The sequence below is a fragment of the Dasypus novemcinctus genome, chromosome 21 (assembly GCF_030445035.2).
Source record: "Dasypus novemcinctus isolate mDasNov1 chromosome 21, mDasNov1.1.hap2, whole genome shotgun sequence".
In the NCBI taxonomy this organism is placed as follows: Eukaryota; Metazoa; Chordata; class Mammalia; order Cingulata; family Dasypodidae; genus Dasypus; species Dasypus novemcinctus.
The window spans coordinates 69,499,898-69,512,890 of NC_080693.1; the positions used below are offsets into that span (position 1 = coordinate 69,499,898).

The 12,993-nt window shown below is 37.1% G+C and overlaps 1 protein-coding gene across 2 annotated transcripts in view; it reads right to left on the reverse strand.

Moving 5' to 3' along the window:
* Window positions 1–4,428: 4,428 nt before the first annotated feature.
* The window catches only part of SMURF2 (SMAD specific E3 ubiquitin protein ligase 2), a 185,607-nt gene continuing 177,042 nt past the window's right edge, over window positions 4,429–12,993 (reverse strand). For both annotated transcript variants that reach the window (XM_004454071.5, XM_071210754.1), the window contains 4 exons: window positions 12,766–12,886; window positions 10,417–10,618; window positions 8,111–8,186; window positions 4,429–7,790 (listed from right to left, as the gene is read on the reverse strand). In XM_004454071.5, the coding sequence (XP_004454128.2) occupies window positions 7,691–7,790; window positions 8,111–8,186; window positions 10,417–10,618; window positions 12,766–12,886 (499 nt within the window). In that variant the 3' untranslated portion in view covers window positions 4,429–7,690. The remainder of the gene's footprint in view (window positions 7,791–8,110; window positions 8,187–10,416; window positions 10,619–12,765; window positions 12,887–12,993) is intronic.

Below are 12,993 nucleotides of genomic sequence, written 5' to 3' on the forward strand. Positions count from 1 at the left end.
TAGTGTGGTAGAATATGAGGAAAAGAAAACCCACTTGAGGTGCTGTCTTCCATGAAGAGGAAGACTTCAGTGAAAGCCCAGAATTGGAGGGAAGCTTCAGAGAGCTGAGGACATGGGGAACTTTGCTGATCCTAGCCAGGAAGTGGCAGAAGGAACCAGGAAAGCATTGGGAGGGGAAGAGAGATGGTAAGCAGCTCACATTAGGGCATACATAGATTAGCACAGATGCAAACATATAAATGATAGATGCCCAGGGAGGCCAGGAAGCGGAACAAGTGAGATCTGACAGTCGTTGAGAAAAGAGTAGGCAACTGAATCAACTCCTTCCCAAGTGTTTTCCTCTTTGAATGACGTATGACAGACTGTTGGGCCTCCAGGCAGGCAGAGGCTTCCCAGGGAAAAGACAAAGTTTGAAGCATAATGAGACAAGCAGTCAACTATGATATTCTGTGACAAGTCAGTGAGTGCAGGTGAGTGAGAAGGACGGAAAAATGCACAAGAGGCATCACATACATGAGGAGCAAGAATGTAAGGTCTAAAAAATGTTACAAAGAGAAAACTGATAATCTAGATAAAAAGGTATCCACAGTATACTCTTGAGTAAAATGAACAAACTTTAAACTATAAAGCATGATGCTATTTTATTTTAAACTATGGTATGAGTGGGTATTTATTATACACATAATGAAATATAATCAAAACAACCATAGAATAGGTTTGGAAGAATAGTCCCCAAACTATAATGGGTGTGACTGAGTGGTAGATTATACAAATTTTCATTCTTTGCTTAATATACTTTAATGCCATTTGAGGGGAGTGGGTGTGGCTCAGCACCTGCTTCCCATGTGTGAAGTTCTGGGTTCAATACGTGGTGCCGCCTTTAAAGAACAAACAGTCAAACACGATTTGAATTGGTTAAAACAAGCATAGCAGTACTTTCATAAATTTTAAAAAATATTTTAAAACAAAATATTTTAGAAAGACAAGTTGCTGCTTTTGGTGACCGGGTGGTGCTAGTGCTATTTACCAAGCTAGGGGTTAACTAGAAATGACTGAAAAGGAGAATTGGTGAGGGGATTGGCCAGAGAATGGGACAGGTTTGCTAAGCAAGGTCAAAGAACAGGAAAGGAGAAAAAGGATAAATAATAAAAAACTTTTTTAAAAACTGAAAGCAAACAGAGTGGTAACTTACAAGTGGAGGATGTTGAGATCCAAGTGCCTATGGAGAATTTTCACAACCAATTTAGCTAGAAGAGCCAGGAATGGCTCATGATAATTATCTATGCTAAACAAATTTTTAGAACTATGCTGTAATTATGTTGTGCAGGGCAGGAAGAGAGGTTAAGTTTAGGTGGTGTAGCAGTTTGGTATTGATAAATTCCAAAAAGAAATATTGGATTATGTTTGTAAACTGATCTTTTCCTCTGGGCATATTAGATTATATTGGATTCATAGGTTTACTTAAGTAATTATGCAGACCACTTGTGCCAGTAGGGCATGGGGACTCACAGATAAAAGGCATAACAAAGGACAGAGTTCTTAATGTTGGAGTTTTGATGTTGGAGTTTGATGCTGAAGCTGGAGCCCTGGGAATCGAGGAACCCTGAATCCAGAGAGAAGCAAGACCCTGGAAGGGAGGAACCCAGAAAGCCGAAACCCTCGCAGACGTTGGCAGCCATCGTGTTCCAACACGTGAAAATAGACTTTGGTGAGGGAAGTAACTTATGCTTATGACCTGGTGTCTGTAAGCGCCTACTCCAAATAAATACCCTTTATAAAAACCAACCAATTCCTGATATTTTGCATAATAGAGATGGTATGAGAACCAAGTTCTCATCTTATATAATAGACTGCTAACTAGATTATATGAAGGATAATATTAGTATATTATTTACAAATATGGAGGTAAATACCAGAAGAGCTCAAAGTAGTGGTCTCTGGGAAGCATAACTTAGGGCTGGGAGAAGAGGTGTTTTTTTTTGGGGGGGGTATGTGGGTATATGTGTTTATGTGTGTATAATTATATATATAAAACTATTAGTTGCCTCTTCCTGAAAGGGTAGTAAGGGAAAGAAAGAACCAGTGCCAAAACCAAAGAACAGAGCCACTAGTGAAGGGGCTAAAGGTGTATGGGAAATTTATTTGCGATGGAGAGAAGGATAACAGTAAGAACAGGGAGGTCTACAATGGGAGAATGAGAAGGGCAGGACAGAAAATGGTTATCTATCATTAAGAGATCTGGACAGGACTGAGTGACCCTCCTTTGATTTATTTGAAATTGGGGCTTAAGCTGCAGTTTATAGAGGAATTGTAAATCCCACATCTAAACATGCTGAAAACCTGTTTTATCTGGCACAAGGCATTCATCATCATTCAACTGATTGAGTTGTGAGCTGGGCAGTTTCTTCTTGCCCTAAAAAACATCAAATTTGAATTGCCTTTAAAACTTGTCCTTCTAGTCCTTGAGTTATTGAAATTTATATGTAATTGCTTTCTTGCAATGGTTCTCTTTGTTGCCATGTCAGCATCACCATCCTTGGGAGGAGTGGTGTGAACAGTTGATTCTCATATGCCCTTTCACTTTCACTTCCAATTGCTGGGCTGAAAGAACATCTTACAAGGGGGTTCCTCGGCCACTCCAGGGGCTGCTACAGGGGCCTCTCCACTTCCTTCATTGATAAAACACTGTAAGGAAGACAGAAGTGGGGTTACAATTCATATTAGAGACTAAAAATGATGCCCTAGATAAATCCCAGGACAAATGTTCATAAAATGTTTGCTAATTTTGGAAGAAAGATCACTGATGAGGCAGTGGCCACTGGAGGTTCTGGAGGTAGGGAAAGGGGAAAAACAGGTGTAATATGGGGGCATTTTGGGGACTTGGGAACCATCTGAATGACATTACAATGAGAGATACAGGCCATTAAATATCTTGCCATAACCTACAGAGTTAAGTGAGAGAGTGTAAACTACGATGTAAACTATAATCCACACTTAATGGCAATGCTCCAAAATGTGTTTATCAATTGCAACGAATGTACCACACTAATGAAAGATGTTGCCAATGTGGGAAAATGTGGGAGATATGGGGAGTGCAGCATATGGGAATCCCCTATATATTCTATGGAACATTTATGTAAATCTAAGTATCTTTAAAAAAAAAAAAAAGTTTGCCAGTTGACAACAGTTGAGCAAATCACCTTGGAAATATAGCCTCCTCTCCCCAAAGTAGTAAGATGGCAATATGGCTGGCAATTGTACAATGAGCACAGATACAAGGAAGGTACCCTCTATCCTAATTGGCAGAGTTGCTTCCTGATCTGAGGTTTCCCACACAGGGAGGGACAAAACTAATTGTTTTTAAAAACCAAGTCTAGGATTCAGAACCTGCTGAAATGAGGTATATAACAATAAAATTTAAGAGCATGTGATGTGTAAATGAAACTTGATTCGTCTAATTTGTTAAGCGTATTAATGCAGGAAAGTGACCCAATTTCTGGCATCATTACCTCTTTTATCCTGTTACTAAGGCTTTTGTTCTGTTGTACATATACTGTTACAAACATGTGGGTTATAAATTATAAATAATTGCAGTGGGTAATAAGGTTAGCCTTCAGTATGACAAAGGGATACTTTTCAGGTTACCAACAGCAGAAAAATTCCCAGGATAGTCAAATAAAACTTTTGGGCAATTTATATATAGACTTTAATACTAAAATCCTTAATGTTCTACAAATTTACATATTTGAGGAAATTTATAAAGTTATAACCAGTTCAGGTAGTGATATATGAGGCAAAGCCAAAAAAATTCCCAAGAAAAAATGGCCATCATACTTATTCTTAACATACCACTACTACATGGTTCCATTCTTTTGTAACCTATGCTGTGTAGAGATTTACACAGACCATATTCTGGATGAAAAAACATTGTAGTCATTCCTTTTTCCACCCATGTATTTAGCTGGACTTATATCCATTGTCATTTATAGAGCTGTGAATCACAAACCTTAAAATCCATGACTTCTTCAAAAAACTTTCCATTTTAAGGATTCTGCTACTCAACACCAAGGTAGGGATGGCAACTGTGAGGTCCCTTGCCCCCTGCTCTGCCCTCCCACATCCTGACATTGTTTTAGGACAGGAACACTCTTACCCATTCAGCCTGGACCAGCCTCACAAGTCCATCTCCACAGAACTTCCAAATAGCCACTGCCAACTGATCAAGTTGCCATGAAGGTGAAAACAAGCCTCTTCCCTGCTCTCCCTAGAGAAAGAAAAGGGTTGGGTCCCAAGCTCTCTGGAGCTCTGCAGTGTGACAAAGGCATCAACTAAAGAAGGTATGTGTGCTGCTTCTGGAACGTCTCATTTTATGGGTAATATGCTGTCACCATATATTTTTCTAAAGAATGCATTAAAAACTCAATATTCTTTAAAAATTTTGATGCTGTGACAGTGCAAACAGCATTCATTTTATTGCTCAATTTTAGCAAGGACAAATACATAGTTAATTTTTTAAAACCATTTATACAGATGTTATTAATAAAGCTCATGTAACAACTGAGTGAAAATACAAAGAATATCAAAGCTAAAACACTCTGTAATAAATACAAATAAATGAAAATGATAAAACTTTGCTTTTAAAATCAGTTGAGAAAAGGAAGAATATTACATTAAGTGAACTAATTACATCTAGAAACAAAACACCTCAGCATTTGGTACAATCATCATCCTAACATAAGAATATTAAATACCACATTGGCACCAATTGACTGTATGCTGCAGCTTAAAAACAGAAGCAGAGGAGCTGCCTCTACCAAACGTGAAGGTGGCGGGAACAATCTCTTACTTCCATCACTGTGATCAGTTCAATGCACCAGAAGTTCAAAGCACATTTAGTGTTGTAAATAAAACAAGTTACATTGTTTTTAAAAGAAGAATGGAAATGTGTGCTCTGGACTGTAAATACAAGAAAAAGACTTGGTAAAAATAAAACCCATTCAGGGCAACAAACTATGTGCAAAATAAAATTTACACTATACACAGTACTATTTAAAAACTCTTTACATCTAGAAATAAGGCCCTCTGAAACAAAAGTCACCTTTACTGTATATGAGCTATACAAATAATCACTGTTCATAATTAAGCATTCATGATGGAAAGGCAATATTATGGAAATGTGACAACACATATCTGAAATAATGCAACTGGAGGGTGGATAAGAAAAAACCCAATTAAGAGGGATGCATAGAAATAAATATTCACATTAAGTATGAGGTGCAAGGTCAAGGTTCAGTGACACATAGGGTTTTTGTTTGCTTAGCACCTGTTTGGAAGTAATCAGGTAATACAGTCTTGAAATTGAAATCTAAATCATTGTGTTTTTACAAGTCACATGGTGATACCATTGACTGGTACCAACAGTAACCTCTTTAAAGCTCTATTAAAGAAATCATTATAAAGTTAAAAAGGCACTCAAATAGTAATGGTGTTTGCCTGCTTTATACTATACAATAAACAACTGAGATTAGCATTTCATTGTTACTGCATCCCTATCAGTTATGGTTTCTATAGAATGTTCATCATGTACTTTTTGCAGAAAGATTTTAGGAGTAAGCACATCTACACACTACACTCATGCTTTAGTATAAAAGATGGCCCTGCAAACAATAAAGCACGATTGTGAAAACTACTAATGATCACACAGTATAGAAACCACTTCTTTATATTTCAAGATTTTTTTAGTACTTCTAAGAATGCAGTAGGAAAAACACTGAGTGGGAAGAAAATGGTTGGCATAAGCACATTACTAATGCACAATATAACTATGACTAGCTTACTTGTAGCAGTCAAATTTGGCAGAAATAAATACATTTAAATACTTAGAAACTACACAGGTAGTTCAACTTTTTTTAAGCAGCAAAACCCCCACTTCTTTATCTATCTCCCCTCAACCCCATGAAAAAGCATACTTGGAATCCCAATAGATAAGAGAAAAATTGGAGCTGTGGGTTAAGGGGGTTTGGGGGTGGGAGAGCTTAGAATCCTCTGCTCAAAGACCAACTCTCTTAGACCCTCCTCTCTTAAACCATTACTCCTGAGGCACCTCTGAAGAACCCTTTTGCTCTAAGGAACGTCTGAAAACCACTCAGTCACATGAAACAACACAAAGGGTCTACTCACTTCACCATTTTACCCTGCAAAATATAAACAAGGTTGTCATCAAATTTTGCTATTCTTAATGATTTCATATCAATGTAAAAACAAACAATAGTACAGGTTTCTGATAGTTGAATTTAAAAATCCACCCGTGATTCTGGGCTTTTGCAATCCCTCACCCCAGAGTTTTGGCTGCCTTTTGGATCATGCAACATGCCACACACCTTGAAAGCTAAATCTGGACATTTCAAAATGAGATGCTGATCTTCAACACCAAGGGAACTGAGATTCCCACACCTTCCCAAATTAACTCTTCAGTTTTAAAGCAATTTATACCAGAGAGTTTGAATCATGGTTTCCTTAATAATCACAACCTCGACCTCCACCCCCCCTTCATTTTGTTAGGAAAAGCAGGCCTTTTTCTAAGTTTCCTAAATAACCTTTAGAGCAATTTTTCCTTTTTTAATAAAAATAATTTTAGACAATTAAAATGTGAGCAGCGAAACAAAGATTCAGGATGGTTTACTTGATAGAAATGTACATTGTAATTAAAATATAATAAAAATTAGGTACACCTGTCAGAGGAGACTTTGGTTTATAGAAACAGTATATATAAAAGATAAGCTGACCCAGCAAAAGAATGAAAATCCCATCCCAACCGCATGATCTGAGGAGCTCAGAAATGCAGTATTTCCATTTAAGATGAGAAGTAAATCCAAAATAGCTGATCATATTGATCTAAAATAAAAAACAGGTTGTTTTTTTTAAGTCTTTTAAAAATAGGGAACCTGAAAACACATCTTACTGCAGCAATAACCTATTCTAAGTTTAGCCTAAATGGTTGCATTAGGAATTTGACAAACAAAATTTTATAGCTGTATTCCAGGAATTTCATGCTTGAAAAATATTTTTAAAAAGATTTTAAAAAGGCTGGTTTGAAACATATAAGGAAAATATAATGCTTTGCTATAGGAAATTGTTTTTAAATATGTAAGTGACTAATTTTAAAGATATGATTCTTTTAGCTGATTTTTTTACAAAGTTAGAATAATCCAAAATAATTTTTTTTATTTATTTATTTTTACAAAGAACAAGTACAGGAGCTGTTCCAAATCATGTATTCAATCAAAATGAAATGACTTGTACCGACTGCTGAAGTTGTCTCGATGTTTCAAAGACTTAAAATCTATGAAGCAATTTTAATAGATTACCTTTTATAAAAATAGTAGTAGTCTTTACATGTAGAATACTGCCTAACTCTGGAAATGTAGGAAAAGTCAGCATTCCTTAGGTTCAAGATAATAATTTTAAATAGCAGCTGAATATGGCCTCATGGCAAAGCATAAAGACCTTTTTTTTCCTTGAAAAGGAATTTCAAAATTGTCCTTTCCCCTCACAGTGTCCTAAAATTTAAAAAAAAAGGGGGGGGGTGGGCGGCAGAGGGGCATTTTCCTATATTTCAGCGTTCCTTTAAGTTGCTGAAAGAAGACTGTCAGGGGTATAAATAGGGTCCTGGGTAAATCCTTGAAGTTTGTCATTCCACAGCAAATCCACATGTTTCTTCAATGGCTGTTAGCAGCTTTTCATATAGCTTTTCATAGCTTTCATAGGGCGGAATGTCTATTCGATTGAAGCTGTGAATAAGCAAATCATACATTTTACAGTTCATTCAAAATTAAATAAACTGGCTTAGACTAAAACAGCTAATACCATTCTCTTTGTGTGACACAGAAAATTAATAGAAAAAAGGTTCTATTTCTCTAAAATGGAGATTACCCCTTTGAGGTTCTCCCGTCAATCTCTGAATAATATAAACTTTTAAATCACTTTAAAAAGATGCTTATCACTCCTTTTAAAGTCGATTTAGTAGTAAGAATAATAAATTAAAAATCAAATCTCTTTGAAACTAACACCTATATGGAATAGAAAAAAAAAACCTATAGAAATAACTTACCAAGTGTGAGCTTTTGGCAGGTTGTTAGTGCAAGCATCAATCTGGTGTATGGTAAAGAGTCGTGGGCCCGCGGCACCTGCAAAATAAGTATATATGGGTCAGATCACTGCAGGAGTACTTATCAGTCCCCAAAACCATAGAATAAAACTAATACATAAACCACAAGGTCTAGAGATAGAAGAATGTTGATGAAACTGCACTAGCCATCAAGAGGCAACAGGAGGGAAACGGATGTGGCTCAACCAACTGGGCTCCTGTCTACCATAAGGAGGCCCAGGGTTTGATGCCCAGGGCCTCCTGGTGAGGGCAAGCTGGCCCACACCGCGAGCTACCCACACAGAGCGCTAGCCCACACAGAAATGCCGCCCTGCGCAGGAGTGCCACCCTGCATGAGAATGCAACCCAGTGCAGGAAAGCCGCCCAGCACCAGAGTGCCTGCCTATACAGAGAGCTGGTGCAGCAAGATGACACAAGGGACACAGAGGAGAGAAAACAAGAAGACACAGCAAAACAGGGAGTTGAGGTGGTGCAAGAGAGTAGTTGCCTCTTTCCCACTCTGGAAGTTCCCAGGATTGGTTCCTGGAGCTGCCTAATGAGAAAACAAGCAGACACAGAACAACACACGGCGAATGGGCACAGAAAGCACGACCATAGGGGTAACAGCAGAGGGGAGAGGCCAACAGGAAAAAATATGGGTTTTGAAAGCTGGAACTGTCCTTGGATAAGGCTAGATTCTTTCTTAGGCTACCACTTCAGTTTGAGGGAAAATTCAAGACTGAAATCCCTTTGCCAACTATTATCTTCTATAGAAAATTAAAGACCCAAAAGTGTGAGATGGAAAGTAATTAGGCCAATCCAAGAAAAAGCACTATATATTTTTTTTATTCCAGGAATCATCAAATTTGAAAAGATGACAACTTAACACAAACTTAAGTTTGATGGCTCAAACTGGACACAGTAAAAGATAAGCAGTCTACAGAATACATTTCACTTAACAGACCACCCATATACAATTATATGCAGGAGAAATGCAATTTCACTTAGTCCATTGCGGTCTGAAAATGATAAGTGGTCCAAACAGGGACTGTGTACACAACTCAATACTGTTTGCCCTGTGGACTCTCTCAACATATGCACTGGGGGCAGCATTGTTGGTTATGTACCAGTCTTTGCTTTGTACCGTCTCAGTCATTACCAGCAGCAGCAGCTTTGAAAAGAATGCACTTAAGAGGTAAAGGAGGGAAGCAGACTTGGCCCAGTGGTTAGGGCGTCCGTCTACCACATGGGAGGTCCGCGGTTCAAACCCCAGGCCTCCTTGACCCATGTGCAGCTGGCCCATGCGCAGTGCTGATGTGCACAAGGAGTGCCATGCCATGCAGGGGTGTCCTCGCATAGGGGAGCCCCACAAGCAAGGAGTGCGCCCCATGAGGAGAGCCGACCAGTGCGAAAGAAAGTTCAGCCTGCCCAGGAATGGCGCTGCACACACAGAGAGCTGACACAAGATGACACAACAAAAAGAAACACAGATTGCCATGCCGCTGACAACAGAAGCGGACAAAGAAGAACACGCAGCAAACAGACACAGAGAACAGACAACTGGGGGGGAAGGGTAGAGAAATTTTTAAAAATTAAAAAAAAAAAAAAAAAAAAAAGAGGTAAAGGAAGCACCTGCCACCCAGTAAAGCATGACAATTATTAGCAATATTACTAACTTTTCCAAAAATACACCAGCTTATTTCATAGAAAACAATTCTTAAAAATGAATTATGAGGGAAAAAAGATTGTGGCTGTAAATAAATAGTCTGATGCCATGCAATGAAAGTGCTTCTGACCAAAGAGATGGCACCCATGATTCAGGCTGATTTTTTCCATTAAAGGAAAAGAAAGAAGGGCGGGGAGCAGAGGGAGAGAGGCATCCTAGATGGGTAAATGTTTTGCAAGGTTGAGATGTGCAAATCTAAGTGGATGGATTTCTCCTATATGACTGTGCAATAGATTTTAAAAAGCAAGATGGCTAGAAAACAAAAGGCAAGCACACATATGTTCTCTAATATGCAGCACTCACTACAATCATGGAGAACTCCAGCAGAGAAGGCTCTTGGGAGAGGACAGAAGGTAAGGAAGAAGATATTAAGATACGAGAGTTACAGATAAGAAATAAAGTAAAAAGAGAATTTGTTTTTAAAATTAAAAACATGGCTTGAAAACCTATCTGCAAGATATCTATATAAAATAAAATGTTGAGGACCACCCCCACTCTCCCTTGACTCTTTGATACCACATTATCTGTCCTCTGGCTTTTTTACCTTGTAAAGCTTTGAAGCCCTGCAGAGGCACTCTAGATGATCCTGTCACAAATTGAAGTAACCGTGCTCGTCGCTCTTCATCAAAAAATTCCACAGCTTTCCAGAACCACTTTACAACATTGCTGTCTGGTGTACAGTGTTTTAACCGGGTGTTTACCTTCCAGTCATTAACATCTATCTTTCCAAGTCCACAAATAATAAGCTGTTAAAATATTGTACAAATAATGAGCCAGTGGTCAAAGTTTTTCCAAAAATTCCTCAAAATTTAACTTTGGATTTACAGTGTTGGCTCTCATATGGTGATTCTTAATCATAGGTGCACATCAGAAACATCGGGGAAGATTTTTAAACTATACACACCAGATCCCAGGGTCAGGAATTTAAATTGAGTCTGGGGTGATACTTAAGATTTGTATTTTAAAATGCTCCACAGCTACCTACTCTGCTAGTTTCCTACTCAGAGTTTGAGAACCACCATTATGATGGACACGAAAAGCTGAAAAGAATTATTAAAGTTCCATAATTTCATAATAGAGTCCTAAATATGTAAAAATAACAAATGGACAGAAACTGAGACCCAAAGAGTAAATATAATTTATATGTGCCTTCTTTAATTTTGCATCATGTTATACTAGTTTTAATAGTTATTAGCACTGTGACTTGGGGCAATTCTGTTTACATCCCTTGGCCGGCTTCCTCTGCTGTAATATGGCAGTAGCATCTTTTCTCTACATCCTGTGAAAGCAACCACTGGTGCACAGACACTCAAGAAATGTGTGTTAGGGGTGGGGTTGAATGGGACCTCACATATATATTTTTAATGTAATATTATTACAAAGTCAATAAAAAATTAAAAAATTAAAAAAAAAAAAAAAGAAAAAGTGAAAAAAAAAAAAAAAGAAATGTGTGTTAAACAGAAGAGTTAATACAATCGCTTGAAAATCTTAAAATTGTATGAAAGTACAAAATAAATGAAAGCATTGACATGGAACTCTGCTTGGACCCTGAGGCAGAGTCATAATAAATGCCCTATATCAAACCTTTTTGATACTATTAATACGTACATCTCCTTAGGGTCCAAGACATCTGATTAACATGTTTATAACAGTGAATTATGACAGTGTGTAGCATAAAACATAATGTAACTTGCAAAACCAAGCTTTTATAACTAATTTTGTTAACATTTATAAAAAGTTTAATGATTTTAGTAGCAGTAGAAACTATATAATAAACCCTAACCAAACTAAATAAAATAAAACTTCTACCTCTGATTACTGAATTGAAGCCACACTGAACAGGGAAAAGATTATCCAAACAGGATAATGGATGTATGTATTTATAACACCAAAGCTATATCCTAAACACTTCCTCTGAGTGGTAGCAATGATAAGGCCAAATTCCTCATTCACATGTAAACAGATGAAAATGCATTTATTTCAACTTTATTGCCATTCCTGCTAGGTGTTCCTCCTTCTCCTTACTTCCTTCTGGCCATTTCCCTATTGAAAAAATCAGTCACAAAAGGAGTGGGGGATGGTACTGAGTCAAGCCAATCTTTTTAGATTTTTTTTTTTTTGCTAACAGATCTGTTACAAAGGAAATAAAAGTTCATGGATAAAATCGTATTTAGATTATCTGTAAACTTCAAATATTCATGTTACTGCTAACCACTAATTAAATCAGGGAAATTTGGTAGACTAAATCCTCATTGTTTTTTCAAGTAGTTCAGTGGAAATTTAGATGTATTTGTTAAAGGTCTTAAATATAAAAACGGACCTGAGATCCTTTAAGGACCTCTTTAAAAGAAAACAAATCAGTAAACTGACCTAGAAGTATAGTATATATATATGCTGTTAGTTTATGACTGTTTCCAAGGAGTCTAAGGATGTTTCAGTATACCTTATACTAAATGTTTTGTTTCCTCTGTTATTTCTATAAAAATGCTTACTTACAAGGCTTAGTGGAAAGCAACGGAGCATAAGCCATTATCTAAATAAATTTCAATATGATGAAAACCAATTAATGAAGATTTATTTAAATAAATAACCACTTAATTAGGGAATAGAAAAAAAATAATGGAAGAATGTGCAGAAGACATGAAATTTGTTTAAAACAAGAAAGGACAATGTGGAAAAATAAATGAAGCATATTCACAATATAAGAAATTCCTTAATCATAGAAATTCCAGCCTAGGAAAGACTTCCTGTGAATAAGAATTCTCACAGCACTGCACCACAAAACTTAAAAAGCACCGGAAAGACAGTATTTCTCTAAAAGTAAGAGAGTAATGGAGTAATTCCCAGCCTTTCCTTGTTACATTAGATGATGTCACAACATTAAAGCACTGACCTCTAACTCCTTCTCATCAAATGTCTTTAGCAGATGCTGTGGAATTACTTCATTAAATCCTTTTTGCAGAGCCAGAAATTGAGCTTCAATGCCTCGTAAAAATCTCCAATTCACGTACAGCCTGGTAAAAATTGGGCAGGTGTTTCAGATGATCATATATATTCATATTTAGTAATTATCACAAACCTCTAGTTTAGCAACATCATACTGTACAAGCATCTAGCATTA